General features: G+C 47.5%; 1 protein-coding gene across 2 annotated transcripts in view; it reads left to right on the forward strand.

Moving 5' to 3' along the window:
• CCDC169 (coiled-coil domain containing 169) overlaps positions 1–14,837 on the forward strand; it is a 93,380-nt gene extending 78,543 nt beyond the window's left edge. For both annotated transcript variants that reach the window (XM_075334604.1, XM_075334605.1), the window contains one exon: positions 14,376–14,837. In XM_075334604.1, the coding sequence (XP_075190719.1) occupies positions 14,376–14,487 (112 nt within the window). In that variant the 3' untranslated portion in view covers positions 14,488–14,837. The remainder of the gene's footprint in view (positions 1–14,375) is intronic.
• Positions 14,838–16,036: the final 1,199 nt, after the last annotated feature.

Here is a 16,036-nt window from a genome sequence, read left to right on the forward strand (position 1 = left end):
TCTATATCGTTGAGTACAATAAATAAATAATTTAAAAAAACTGGTGTGCGGTCCCCCCCAATTTTGATACCAGCCAAGATAAAGCCTCACAGCTGCTGGCTGGTATTCTCAGGTGGGGGAGACCCACATTATTGGGAGCTCCCCAGCTTAACAATATCATCCAGCAGCCAGCCGGAATTGCTGCATCCATTAGATGCGACAGTCCCAGGACTTTAACCGGCTCATCCCGAATGCCCTGGTGCGGTGGCAAACGGGGTAATATATGGGGTTGATACCAGCTGTGTAATGTCACCTGGCATCAAGCCCTGGGGTTATTGATGTCATGGCGTCTATCAAATACCTGACAAACCTAGTCAGTAATAAAAAAAAAATAGACAACAAACAAATTTTTATTTGAAAAAACACTCCCCAAAACATTCCCTCTTTCACCAATTTTTTTGAAAAAAAAATCCGGGTCCAGCATAATTCAATAAGGGGGTCCCACGACGATTCATACTCACTGTCCCAGTCAATGAAGAACAGAATGTTCCCCATTGGATGGGAGAGCAGTGCAGTGACCTGAGCTAACATCAATAGGTCAGGTCACGACCAGCGCTGACTTGAGGAGGTTAGCGAGGTACATTACCTGGGTGATGAATGCTGCTGCACTTCTGATGTCAGTGCTCATCACTGACTTCCATTGTCTGCCATGTTCCAAAGCGAAGAATTGCAAGTGGCCTGTAATGTCACCACTAGTCACAGTCTCAGGCCGCCTGCAAGACTTGATGTGAGAACGCGGTGAGCATGGAAGTTAATGACGAGCGCTGACGTTAGGAGTGCAGGACTCCATCACTTCAGTTAATGAACTTTGCTAACCTCCTAATGTCAGTGCTCATCATCCCTGCAGCTGCTGTCACTGCTGTGCTAGCAGCTGTGGGTGTTACACCTCATGGCTCCTCTTCTATTATTGGATGACTGGCAGCGTGCTGCTACGCCGCTGTATAGGCATTATTGTCTTCTGGTGGGCTTTTGCCCTAGCTGCTCCGGCAGTACCTTGTTTGCAGGTCGTGTTCCTGCCTTCGGTGAGCTCCTCGCAGTAGTCAAGCACACGTGCGTGGGCACCGCTGTGCTACCCTCGTGCCACGTTTCCGTGACTTTCGTTTGGGCACACGTGCATAGGCGCCACTGTGCTGCATCGTGCAACAAGTGCACTGAGCTGTAAGCCCCGTCCCATACAACCCTCACGGGTTAGGGCGAGCTGGAGTACGCAGATCGTCTGTTACGTCACAGATGATCGCCAGCAACAACCCGCTCACTCTTTAACGACCATAGCAGCGGTCCCCTACACCGCACAGTGGACCTCGACCGGTGGAAGCTGCCTTAATACCATCTTGGCACACTTCCCCGGGTCCCCCTCGTAACATTACGGTCGCGCGCCGTTGTGGGAGCGCGGAGATCGGGTGGTGAATAACCTCAGAGCTTATCTTGGGGCCATGAGAACGGTGTTCCTCAGGCCTCAAGTTACCCACGACTCCGCGCTGCGGCTCCTACGCCTTCAGCAAGGTCTGCTTCAGTCGGGGACTTTGCAGTGCGTTTCAGGACACTCGCCGCAGAGCTGGACTGGCCAGATAAGGTCCTTGTCCCTGTGTTCTGGGAGGGCCTGGCAGGGTTCATCAAAGACGCACTGGCCACGCGTGAGGTGCCTGCTAACTTAGAGGCTTTGATTCAAGTTGCTTCCTGCATTGATATCCGCCTGGCAGAGCGGAGGCTTGAGGTCTCTTTTGGCACGCACGTCTACCCGGCCCAAAAAGTCTGGGTAGTCTGGTCCCTACATCCCACCAGACAGCTCTCCCAGCCAGCTCTGTAGACGACTCCGTGGAGTCAATGGCGGTGTCCCAAGCGGCCAAAGGTCCTAGGCCTTCTGTCCTCTGCTTTTTCTGTGGGCAGAGGGGACACATTGCTACCCGATGTCCTAAAACCATCGGGAAAAGGCAGCGTCAGGTTTCCGTCAGAGAGGGGACTCTAGACGCTGCACCTCCCTCTAGGTTGACCATCAACGCCCAGTTGCAGTTCGGCACTACTGTCTTCTCTGCCCTGGCTTGCTAGGACTCGGGCTCTGATGGCAACTTCATTTCGACCTCCCTGGCGATGAGTGGAAGACTGCCTTTAACACCAGGGACGGTCACTACGAGTATCTCGTAATGCCCTTCAGACTCTGCAATGCCCCCGCCGTATTCCAAGACTTTGTGAATGACATTTTCCGGGATTTGTACCTTTCTGTGGTTGCATACCTGGATAACATTCTCATTTTTTCCCCCCGATCTTGCCACCCATCGGAGGGATGTCATTCGGGTGCTTAAGAGGCTCCGCGCCCATTCTTTATATGCCAAGCTGGAGAAGTGCGTCTTCGAACGTGAATCCTTGCCGTTCCTAGGCTATATCGTGTCCAGTCAGGGGTTAGCTCTGGATTCGGGGAAGTTGGAGACAGTGATGAACTGGCCTGAGCCCCGCTCGCTGGAGGCAATCCAGCGATTCTTGGGGTTCATCAATTATTATCGCCAGTTCATTCCCAACTTCTTGACCGTGGCTGCATCCATCATTGCCCTTACCCGCAAGGGCGCTAATCCCAAAGTATGGACACGTGAGACGGTAGAGGCTTTTCATGCTCTTAAAACCCACTTCTCCAGAGCTCCCATTCTCCATCACCCAGATGTCTCCAAACCCTTCCTACTGGAGGTAGACGCCTCTTCGGTCGGTGCAGGCTCAGTCCTGTATCAGAAGAATGAACGAGGAAGTAAGCATCCGTGCTTCTTTTTCATAAAAACCTTCTCTCCGGCCGAGAGGAACTACTCCATAGGGGATAAGGAGTTACTGGCAATAAAGTTAGCATTCCAGGAGTGGCGGCATCTCCTGGAGGGTGTGCAACATCCGTTCGAGGTTTTTTCCGACCATAAAAACCTCACATACCTCCAGACAGCACAACGCCTGAACCCAAGGCAGGCTCGTTGCTCTCTGTTCTTCTCCCAGTTCCGCTTTATTATCCGCCACCTGGCCGGTGAGAAGAACGTACGGGCCGATGCCTTGTGGCGTTGTATGGTCGTGCTGAAGGAAGATGAGGAGGAGCCTCGTCTTATATTACCCCCGGACAGCTTGAGGATGGTCACTCCCACTTCTCTGGACCAGGTGCCACCTGGCAAGACCCTCGTTCCCCCTGAGCTACGGAACGAGGTGCTTTCGTGTGCCCATGCCTCCAAGGTCGGGGGTCACTTTGGGGTCAAAAGGACCAGAGACCTAGTGACCAGGCATTATTGGTGGCCGAGAGTAGCCCAGGACATACAGGAGTATGTGGGAGCCTGTATATCGTGTGCACGGAATAAGCCGTCCCGGCAGAGACCTGCGGGTCTTCTTCACCCACTGCCGGTGCCGGATCGTCCCTGGGAAGTGGTGGGGATGGACTTCCTGGGAGATCTGCCCAAGTCTGCAGGGCACAGGGTCGTGTGGGTCATCACGGATCACTTTTCTAAAATGGTCCACTTGGTGCCTCTCCCACGACTCCCGACGTCACGTGCCCTCGCCACCTTGTTTATTCGGCATGTATTTAGGTTGCATGGCATGCCTGACAAGGTGGTGAGCGACCAGGGTCCCCAGTTCGCGTCTCGCTTCTGGAGAGAACTCTGTAAGCTCTTGCAGATAGAGCTTAACATCTCCTCCGCATATCATCCCGAGACCAATGGACTGGTTGAGCGGACCAATCAGACCCTGGTAACTTACCTCCGCCACTTTATCTCCGCGCACCACGACAACTGGGCTAACCTCCTTCCTTGAGCTGAATTTGCTCTCAATAATGCGGTCCACAAGTCCTCTGGCCAGACCCCGTTCCTGCTAAACAATGGACAACATCCCAGAATCCCGGTCCCGATGCCCATTACGTCACCCGATCCTAGAGTGGAGGATTGGGTGACTGAGGCCCGGGAGATCTGGGATAACACCCAGGAGGCCCTTAAGAGAGCCAAAGACCGGATAGTGACGACGGCTGATGAGCACCGCCGCCCTGCACTATCTTTCGCCCCTGGCGACCTAGTGTGGCTGTCCTCTAAGAATATCAACCTTCGGGTACGGGCAGCCAAGTTCACCCTTAGGTACCTGGGGCCGTTTAAAGTCCTAAAACAGGTAAACCCGGTGGCATACCGACTTCAACTCCCTCCACGCTGGGCCATAGCCAATACCTTTCATGTGTCCCTTATGAAACCCGTGCGACTTAATAAATTCTCGGGGTCTCTGCCGGCCCAATCCGGCTCCTCGTCCGACGACCCTGAGGTTGTGACTGACGACCCTGAGGTTGTGAAGCTTGTTGAGACAAAAGTCATATGGGGCAAGAGGTACTACCTCGTGGAGTGGGCCAGTCATGGCCCAGAGCATAGATCCTGGGAATTGGAGGATCATATCCGCGTCCCGGGTTTGGTAGCGGTCTTCGAGCACCGGCGGGGGGGGCCCTAGACAGGGGGCTAATGTTATACCTCGTGGCTCCTCTATTGCAAGGAATGATGTGGTCTCCCATTCCTTGCCTGCCACGAGCCCTCCTGCTCAGCAGCACCAAAGGTCTAGGAGACTATGTTGCTCCCCTGTTGCAAGGAATGAAGTGGTCTCCCATTACCTTGCCTGCCACGAGCCCTCCTGCTCAACAGCGCCGAAGGTCCAGGAGACTACACAATGTGCAGAGGACAGCTACTCAGGGAAGCAGCAAGAATCTCGTTATCCCTGCATCTTGTGAAACCACAGATCCCGCCTCTATGTTTCAGAGGCAGGAGAATGAGCATGTGCACCACGTGGCAGCTTTTGATTCGCCCACTGACATCACACGGCTTGATGACGAGGCTGGTGATGTGGTGAACCCTGATTTGCCGGGCTGGGATGTCGTGGATCCCGATTGGGTCAAGTCCATCGTCTCCACCTCGCACCCGCCTTTGGGTGGAGCTGCGCCTCCTTAAAAACCCCACTTGCCAATATGGTGGTGCGCGACCGTCTTCTATTGTTGGATGACTGGCAGCGTGCTGCTACGCCGCTGTACAGGCATTATTGTCTTCTGGTGGGCTTTTGCCCTAGCTGCTCTGGCAGTACCTTGTTTGCAGGTCGTGTTCCTGCCTTCGGTGAACTCCTCGGATTCACCTTGTAGTCAAGCACACGTGCACGGGCTCCGCTGTGGTACCCTCGTGCCACGTTTCCGTGACTTCCGTTTGGGCACACATGCGTAGGCGCCACTGTGCTGCATCGTGCAACAAGTGTACCGAGCTGTAAGCCCCGTCCAATACAACCCTCACGGGTTAGGGCGATCTGGTGTACGCAGATCGTCTGTTACGTCACAGATGATCGCCACCAACAACCCGCTCACTCTTAACGACCATAGCAGCAGTCCCCTACACCACACAGTGGACCGTGACCGGCGGAAGCTGCCTTAATACCATCTTGGCACGCTTCCTCGGATCCCCCTCATAACAGCGGGGATGGCGAGGGAGTGGAACACAGACTGCAGGGGCACCCGACGGAGGTCACACGGAAGTGCTTCCGTTCGGCTTCTGGGGATTTTGCGGACCCATTGACTTGTATTCAGTCACGTTCCGATATTACAGAACAGAATAGGACATGTTCCATAATAACGGAACAGATATACAGCATCCGATGTGTGTTTTTTTTGTAGGAACTGATGCACAAAGAAGTGCTTCCATGTGCCATCTGATCCTACATAAAAGACATTGAAAAGATGGTCCTGTCAGTAGGTCCGAAAAAAAACAGGAACTGAACAGGACAGACGGAACGGTCATCTGAATGAACCCTAATGGTGATATAAAAAGAGCAACAAAGCGGATTTCCTCATTACAGGTATCAAGTCAATCCATATTACAGCGCCATTACATACATATCTTTTAATTATAAAATTGTCTTGACAAGTTCACGTTAAAGATTTGTTATTTACAGTTAGGTCCAGAAATATTTGGACAGTGACTGAATCTTTGTGATTTTGGCTCTGCATGTCAATATTTTTTATTTACAATGAAACAACTCAGATGCAGTTAAAGTGTAAACTTTCAGGTTTTAATTAAAGGGGTTGAACAAGCCTCAACTTTCAGTTCTCAAAAAATAATTGGACAAAGTAACTTTAACATAAATAAAATGTTCAATTTTAATACTTTGTAGAGAATCCTTTGGAGTCAATGACTGCCTGAAGTCTGGAAGCCATGGACGTCCCCAAATGCTGGGTTTCCTCCTTTGTGATACTTTGCAGCCTTTACTGCAGCTGACTTCCGTTGTTGCTTGTTTGTGGATCTTTCTGCCTTAAGTGTTGTCTTAGGCATGTGAAATGCAGCTTGATGGGGTTGAGATCTAGTGTTTTATTCTACCAATGCAGAATATTTCACTTCTTTGTCTTAAAAAACTGTATTGTGATGCCCCGTCCAATCAGCCTTGCTGCATTTGGTTGAATCTGAACTTAAAGTATCGCCCAGTACACTTCAGAATTAGTGATGAGCGAGTACTAAAAAGCTCGGGTGCTCGAGGCTCGGGCCGAGCATCCCAAGATACTCGTGTACTCGGCCCGAGCAACGAGCCCAATGTTATCCTATGGGGGACCCGAGTATTATTCTGAAATGACCACCGGCAGCATGTAGAAACCATAAAACTGTAAATTAAAAAAAAAAACGTGCGTGTGTGTGTAAGCGTGCATATATATATATACACGCGGAGTGGAGTGCGGGAGGGGCCGTAGCCGAGCGGGGAAGTGTCGGGCTAAAGGCACGGTCATGCTGTGAGGGCCGGCCAATCACTGCAATTCCACAACAGGGCTGTGGCATTGCAGTGGTCTGCCAGCCAATCCCTGCATAAGGGCTGGCTCTAAAAAGAGCGCCAACATGAAGACCACGAGTACAGCACGAGTATTGCGAGATTACTCGGTCCCCGCCGAGTAGCCCGAGTACAGTGATACTCGTGCGAGTACCGAGTAGTAACAAGCATACTCGCTCATCACTATTCAGAATTCATCCGGCTGCTTCTGTCTTCAGTCACATCATCAATAAACACTAGTGACCCGGTGCCATTGGAAGCCATGCATGCCTGGCCATCACACTGTCTCTACTATGTGTTACAGAGGATGTGCTGTGCTTTGGATCATGAGCCATTTCAAGCCTTTGCCCTACTTTCTTCTTCCCATCCTTCTGGTACTTGTTGATCTTGGTTTCATCTGTCTAAACAATGCTTTTCCAGAACTGAGTTGGCTTTTTTATATTTTTTTTTGGCAAAGTCTTATCTGTTAAGATTAAATAAGGGTCATATTACTGACTTATAATACCCTCTGAATACTATATACTTTATTAACCTCTTCACGACACATAACGTATTTGGGTACGTCATGGATTGTGTCACTATGATCGCTGCTGGCTGCCATGGGCAGGCTGCGGCGATCCGCACACATATCAGCTGATTTCAACAGCTGACATGTGTGCCTGCTAGTAACGAGTGGAATCGCGTTCCACCTGCGACTATTTACCCCTTACATCTCGCTGCCAAAATCTGGCAGCGAGATGTATATGCGCGCAGCCATAACGGTAACTTACACCCCCCATCAGAAGTCACATGACGTGATCACGTGACTTCTGGTGGTTGTCATAGTAGCACAGTTTAATGTGATGACTCCTGTAGCTATCATGAGTCACTTCCTCTCACTGCCGGTAGAAGGCAGTGTGAGAGAGGAGAGCGGATTTTCTCCAGATCTCAGCTGTGTAGCGGTGATCTGGAGAAGTGGAAGAGCGATCAGATTGCTGATCGTTATAGTCCCCTAGGGGGGCTAGTAAAATAAAAAAAAAATAAAAAAACCTGAAAGTTCAAATCACCCCCCATTTGCCCCATTGAAAATTAAAGGGTTAAAAAAATAAAAAATATACCCATATTTGGCATTTCCACATTCAGAAATGTCCGATCTATCAAAATATAAAATCAATTAATCTGATCAGTAAATGGCGTAGCGTCAAAAAAATTCCAAAAGCCAAAATTATGTTTTTTTGGTGGCCGCAAATTTTGCGCAAAATGCAATAACAGGCGATCAAAATGTAGCATCTGCGCCAAAATGGTATCGTTAAAAATGTCAACTCAAGACGCAAAAAATAACCTGTCACTAAGCCATAGATCCCGAAAAATGAGAACGCTACGGGTTTTGGAAAATGGTGCAAAATGTGCGCCACTTTTTTTGGACAAACTTGTGAATTTATTTTAACCCCTTAGATACAAGTAACCCTAAACATGTTTGATGTCTACAAACTCGCACTGACCTCAGGCATCACAGCGACACATCAGTTTTATCATATAGTGAACATGGTGAATAAAATATCCCAAAAACTATTGTGCGATTGGACTTTTTTTTGCAGTTTTTCCACACTTGAAATTTTTTTGCTGTTTTCCAGTACACTATATGGTAAAACTTATAGTTTCATTTAAAAGTACAACTCGTCCCACAAAAAACAAGCCCTCATATGGGAAGATTGACGGAAAGTTATAAATGTAACAGCTCTCGAAAGAAGGGGAGCAAAAAAAAAAAAACAAAACAGATAAACGCCCAGGGGTGAAGTGGTTAATTCACATTAAAAGCCAAAAAGACATAATACATCAAACAATTCCAGAAAATGTGTAGTGCACAGGTTAAAGGAGGAGGGAAATAGTGATGATACCTTACAATATATCCTCCCTCATGTACACGACCTGACAGCGGAGGTCGGCACCCTAAGATTGTGATATGGCGCCCCGACTCCCCTTTAACTGTCCCTGGGCCCACTAAAAGTTACAATGAGGAAAAGTGTCCGTGCCGACTAAAGTGCATAAAGTACTTGACATTACAAAGTCTAATTTGTCCTTCTATTTTTAAGACTGATTAATGGTTTCCACCTTGTGGTGAAACCTCTGTATTTGCTCTCATGAAGTCTTCTCTTTACGGTAGACTTAGATACTGAAACGCCTAATGTGGCTATACAACAGCTTCCAAATGCACATGCCACACCCAGAAACAACTCTAGACCTTTTACTTGCTTAATTTAATGGATCAATAACTTAGGCTATGTGTCCACGATGCGTTTTTTCATGCTTTTCTGCAGCGTTTTCAACTGCACCTTTTTAATGCCAAAATACATGCGTTTTGATTTCCCAGCAAAGTCTATGAGAAATAGGGATTTCTTGTGCCCACCATGCAGTTCAAAATGCTGCGTTTAATTTGCATATTTTGTGGCAAAAACCACGCGTTTAAAAAAGCAGCATGTCAATTGTTTTTTTCCATTTGAGGTGCGTTTAGATAACATAGAAGTCAATGAGAAACAGGGAGTAACCAAGAAACATCAAAATTCCAGCATTTTACCTGCTTGTTAGGTGCAGAAAACATGCGTTTTGGACTACCAAAACGCATGCTTTTTGGACATCAAAATAATGATTTAATATGTCCCTTTACACACACACATAAGCCGACAATTAAATTAATGAAAAATAAGAAGTTATTGCTATTTTTTCAATAAATAGTATATTACCGCTACAATTTAATGAAATATGTCTATTTTCTTGATTAATTCTTTATATTAATATGTTTGAGGGTTTTTTCTCTTTTTTCACTGTGTTTGACAGATTAAACTTTATTTAGCAGTGTCCTGATGTTCAAAACGCATCTATCAAAACGCAGGTGGAAAAGCATGCAAAAAGCGCTAAAAACGCATCAAAAACGCGGTAACTACGCATGCGTTTTTAGAGCTATGTTGTGGTCAAAAGCAACTTTGGCAAAATCAATTACTGTCAGAGGGTGCGTTTAGAAATGCAAGTGTCATGATTTGCCTCTCTATCCACATGGCTAGGGGGCGGAGCCTTCTCTCGGGCCTCACTTCCGGCCCCTGGATGCCTTAAAAGCTGACACTTCCAGTGAACCAGCGCCGGCTATAAGCTTAGCTCTGCTTTGCCTGTGATTGCTGGTCCTGTGAGTGATATCCTGATCTGTCTGTTCCTGTGCCCCCGTGCCCTTGTCTGTGTTCTGTCCCCTGGTCGTCCCTCCTGTCCTGTGTCCCCCTCCTATTTCACCACTCGGTATGGGAAGTGACGAAAAATTTATTAAGGTCTGGCAACCCTGGGTGTTGTTCAAGGAGTCCTCGGACTTTCAAGCCTTGTTTCGGTAACAGCACATACCCACACACTCTCCTTACCTTCCCCTCCAACCCTTTGTCCAATCCCTCTTGGTCTCTTATTTTCCTCTGTCCATCTCCCCCCCTCTTTTCTTCTGTTTTTAATACTCTTAGAATACTTATTTTTCTTTGTTGTTTAAAGTCTAGTTAGCCATACCATGAGGAGATTCAGGTTAGGTTGGAAAATATCAAACCGACCCGGAGGCTTCCCTTAAGTAATATGTGGTTGTGTGATACGATATCGAGATAAACCGTTGTGACCGTCATATTCAGTCATCGGGTCGATAATATAAAGAGGTTGTGGCTAATGTATTATTCAGTATTTTATTCATACTCTTTGTTGCTTTCTTTATGTAATGAAAAAATTTCAATAAAAACAGATTTATCATATTTCACCACTCGGTTGCTTCCTCCGGTACTGACCTTAGCCTGACTTTGACTTCACTTCTGCTCGCTCCTCCGGTCCTGCTTCTGCCTGTACGGTGTTTGACCCAGCCTGTCTGACTATTCCTCGCATGCCCTGCAGTTCTGCCGCTCAGCTGTGCTGATTAGGCAGTGCATGAGAACGCTGTGCATTTCCTTCCTGGTTCTTATTGCTCTGTGTAGTGTCGTCTGCTGCAGAGCTCTGGCTCCCCCTAGTGGCATCATTACAGCAAGGACCTCGACGCTACATGGGCACATAGCCTTAATAGTCAATGCACTAGTCGGAATCTGATTCAACAGTGCTCAGGATATGTTATAAAAATATTGGTGGGGGGAGGACTGGGGAGGAAGGAAGAGGAGATAATGACTGCTGGGGGGAGGGGGAGAGGAGATAACTGCTGGGGGGGAAGGGGGAGTGAAGTTAATCTCTTCTCCCCCTCCCCCCAGCAGTCATTATTAGATAACTTTTTGTTATTAGGCTGCTTTCACACTTGCGTCGTTTTGCATCAGTTGCAATAAGTTGTGTAACTGATGCAATGGATGCGTTGCAGATAGTGCCACATTTGATGTGACTGATGCTGCAAAAAAAAATCTGTTGTTTTTTTTTACTGTTTTACCGGTGGCCGGCTATTGTGAACGATCAGCTGATCACCCGACAGCCGGGCGATCAGCTGATCGTTCACAATAGCCGGCCACCAGGCAATCAGCTGATCGTTCACAAAAGCCGCCGGCCGGACGATCAGCTGATCGTTCACAAAAGCCGCCCACTGGGCGATCAGCTGATTGTTCACAAAAGCCGAGCGATCATCTGATCGTTCACAATAGCCGGGCGCCGGGCGATCAGCTAATTGTTCACAATAATCGGCCGCCGGGCGATCAGCTGACCGTTCACAAAAGCCAGCCGCCGGGATATCAGCTGATCGTTCGTCCGCCGAGAGAGACATTGATTTCAATGATTAAACACAAGAGCTGAGCATGCGCAGTGAAAACAAAAGGATTCCGCCGCTGAAAAAATGTTACATGCTGCATTCCATCCGTCACGCGGCGGATGCACCGCAAGGCCATCAGTCGCAATCCGTCGTCCATACAAGTCTATGGGGAAAAGATGGAATCCTGCAAAATATTTTGCAGGATACCGAATTTCCTCAAGGCAACTGATGCAAAACAATGCAAGTGTGAAAGCAAGCTCAAAAAGTTGGCCATCACTGTGCTAAAGAGACTTAGGGGATCTCCTCTTTTCTATATGTGCTGTGCAATTGAGACATTAAGGCCTCTTTAACACGTTCGTGAAAAACCACGTACGTTTTTCACGGACTTGTCATAGGTGCGTTTTGCCCTCTGTGAGCTGTGTTTATGGGCTACATGTGGTCTCCGTGTGTTATCCATGATAACACACGGAGAATGGGAACTTTCCACTCACCTGTCCCTGGCGTCGCTGTCCGTGGTGCTGATCTGCTGTCTCCGGTCCTGCCGACTCCCCGCTGCTGCTGCTGCTGCTGCTTCCGGCCGCAGTGATTGAATATTCAATTAGCATAATGAGCGGCGGTCAGCAGCAAGTGACAGCAGCAGCAGAGACTGCAGGGCTGGAGAAGGTGAGTAAAGTTTTGGGTTTTTTTTCTCACAGACACATGCCTTCTCTCCGGTGCGTGTCACACGGAACACATCCGTGTGGTCCGTTTGCATTACGTGTGACACGTTTGCGTTCCGTGTGACACCCGTGATGTCGGAGAGAAAACGGACATGTCGGCGTGAGAAACACACGGACACACGTATGTACGGAACGGACACACGTTCCGTGCGCAAATACTTACGTGTGTCCAAAACCATAGGAATACCTAGGTCTACGTGTGTACGTGAGAAAACTGCCAAACACGTACCGGAGGCACGTACGTGTGAAAGAGGCCTAAAGCAGTTAATACTTAGAGATTGAGTATGCAGAGATGATAAATGTTGATAAATGCCATATACACACATGGCAGTGTATTTGAAATGCCACCAAAAATCACTAGTACACTTTAAATGTGATTTTAGTGCCAAAATTGCTTAAAAAACAACTATTCCATGAAAACCTTTGTCGTGTATTTAGGACATAGTGTTTCGATACTGATTACATGTCACATAACTATGGCGGCCAACTGCTGTTTGCTGAGCTAACATATATCGGCAATGGCAGGTAGCAATTAGCATGGACAGCATGTCATTATGTTTGGCACTAAAATTCTGTAATGGGGTGTTCACTTTTAGTTTTCTTTTGACATTATACAGTTTCTACACTTGAAGTTGTGATGTGGCTCAGCAGAGTTTGGGTAAAATCAAGAGAGGATAATTGGGATCTTGAATATACTTGTTTTTCACCTGAAAGTTAAAATTTAGATTTAACCCCTAAAGTCAAAGCATATCATATGTAAAGTCTATGCAATATGCAATAAAAGCAACTGAGTAGTGATACCGAAAGATATTTATTGAGCACAACACGGAAAATAAATGGGTATGCAAGAAGAAATACAGAAGTAACAGCAAACAAATCAACTAACAGTTAGCACTTTTCAGACTTATTGCATACAATCACTGCAGATTATTATGAACAAATTCCCTTAACGTTAACCCAATCCCTTCCTTTCAATCAGGGAAGCATCGGTGTCAGCCTACTTGTAGTCGTAATATACAATTAAGCAAGAAAACTTAAGCTCTACATACATCTATCTACGCTGGCAGTTCACTAAATATGGCGTCATAGTGTTTCAGTTCACTTTATTGACCGTAACCTCTGGTAATTAGCTGTGCTCTCTCTCTCTGTACCGTACCTCAAGGCGGGAAGTATCAGCCCGGCTCACTTGGATGCTGTATCGGAACAAATGTTCATTTCTCAGTCTCTGGTTCTTGATATCTAATCTTTGGTGTTTGATTGCGTAGTCCTGTCCACTTCTGATAACGGTATTCAGTGTTTGGTCTTCGGGTTCCTCTGGCAACAGTATTCGGTCTTCAAGGTCCTCTAGTGATGATATTCAATCTTCAAGTTCTTCTGGCGACGATGCTCGGTTTCTGAGTTCCTCTGCCAATGATGTTGAGTCTTTAGGTTCCTCCAGTTATGATGTTCGGTCTTCGGCTTTCTCTGGCAACAATATTTGGTCTTCGGGTTCCTTTGGCGAAGGTATTCGATCTTTGGTTTCCTCTGCCAATGATGTTCAGTCTTCGGTTCCTCTGAGCTCAGTGTACTTTCACAGGATGCCACAATAGATGACAGGCCTGCTCTGCTGTTTACACGTTTGCTTCCCTGGTAATCTTGGGCCAACTCCACCTTCTCGCTGCCGGCCCAGCCTTTTATATTTGTCACTTGACTTAGCGTCCCCTTCTAACTCTTCCCTTGGGGAAATACACTTCTTGCAGTTTAGTTCCTGGCGACCGCGGTCCACCAGCACAAGGCAATATTGGTGTACAAATGCAGTGGAAAACGAAGCATGAGTATCTTCTTATGGCAACCCCGTTATATGTGTACAGGAATACTCCTGTCTGAGCCTCTACTCCCCACCTTCTCATTCAGAGAGGGAACGTCCCGTGTACAGATTGCTTGCATGCAGTGTCGGACAGCAGTTGAAAGCTGCTTATAATGGAGAATAAACTGGTCATTTAGGCAGGAGACAAAATAAGGTAATTAAATATATCACAGAATTAATTACTTTACAATTCCTGGAAAATAATTTCAAAAATAATAGTAATAAAAGTTTAGTTACTGTTCAATGCTTCCAGTATACGATTACTGTTTTTTTTTCTGTTTTACAGAAGTGTAATTAATTCTTCTACCAAGCAGAAGATGGGAAGTAAAAAGAAAGATGCTGCACATAAAGCAATAAAGCAGAGTCATGCTCCTAAAATGAAACATAAACCTGGCTAAAACTGTGTACTGGAAATATATGTTCCCTGATCCTGGGATCTAAACCCATATCATCACAAATAAATAAAAGTTTGGTGCACGGATATCAGAAACAACTAGACGACACCCTGAAGAGAAGATGCAATCATGATGACTTAGCGGACTTGCAAAGTTTGACAGCTCCACTTGTGCTGCGCCCACCTTTCTCAGCACCCCAATGGTCATATTAGCATACCTCCCAACCGTCCCGGATACAGCGGGACAGTCCCTCTTCTGAGCCTTTGATCCCGGGTCCCGCCCGTGAGGCTGTTTATCCCGGGCTCCACCCACCCACTGTAGCCCCGCCTCGCTGTTTCTCCCTTCTATTCATTACAGAGCCGACCGCGCACCTACTCCTGTGACTGCTGCTGAGGTATGAATCACCCCCTGCAGCAGAGCGATCCCTCCCTGCAGCAGAGCGACCCCCCCTCCCCCAGAGCCGACCCCCCCAGTCCTGGAGCCTGCGTTTCTCTGCAGCTGTTCTCTGACTCCCCCTGTGCGGCTTCTCACTGCTGCAGATACACGGGGAGTCAGGAAGCTGAGGAGACCGTGCAATCAGCACTTCTCTCTCCTGCAGATAGCAGTGACAATAACCTATGCAGAGTGACATCTGCAGACTTCTATTACCGATCAGTGGTCTCCTGCCTGTGGAGCTGCTGGGTCCTAGCTTCCCAACAACTTCAGCTCTGCTTTATCCTGGCTGCCCTACCAGTTAGGCTACTTTCACACATCAGTTTTCTGCATTCAGGCACAATCCTTTTTTTTCCTGATGCAAAGGATCCGGCAAAAACGGATGGAAACTGTATCCACCGGATCCGGTTTTTAACGGATCCGTTATGCCGGATGCGTACAAAACCGGATCCGGTGGATACGGTTTGCATCCGTTTTTGCATCCGGTTTGTCCTTTTTTTTGAAGGATCAGCTTTTTTAATTAATTTGGTGCATGCGCAGTTTACAAAAACGGATCCGGTAGCCGCATCCATTTTTTACCGCATTGCGCCGGATCCGGCGTCCATAGGCTTTCATTGTAAAACACGCCGTATCGCGCCGGATCCGGCGCGATGCGGTTTTTTTGCCGGACAAAAAAACGTTGCAAGATACGTTGCCTCCGGCCGCCGCTTTGATAAATTTTGCCGCATCCGGAAAAAAACGGATGCACCGCAAAGCCATCCGGTACAATCCGGTACCAATGCAAGTCTATGGGGAAAAAACGGATGCGGTACCGGATCCGTTTTACCCGTTTTTTTCCGGATTGAACCTGATGGCAAAAAACTGATGTGTGAAAGTAGCCTTAAAGGGAACATGTCAGCAGAAATTTCACAATAAAAGTAATAGATTCCCCTCTGCAGCTCCTGGGCTGCTTCTAGAAAGGTTCCTGTTGTTATTGTGCCCCCTTTGAGACCTACAAAAATACTTTATGAAGTCTTACCTTTTTGTATGCAAATGTGTTTTTATGGTCACGGGGGCGGGCTGTCTGGCGTCCGTTATTCCCCCTCCTGCCGCTTTACGCAGTCCCCCATTGCTCATTTAC

The sequence above is a fragment of the Anomaloglossus baeobatrachus genome, chromosome 2, assembly GCF_048569485.1.
Source record: "Anomaloglossus baeobatrachus isolate aAnoBae1 chromosome 2, aAnoBae1.hap1, whole genome shotgun sequence".
NCBI lineage: Eukaryota > Metazoa > Chordata > Amphibia > Anura > Aromobatidae > Anomaloglossus > Anomaloglossus baeobatrachus.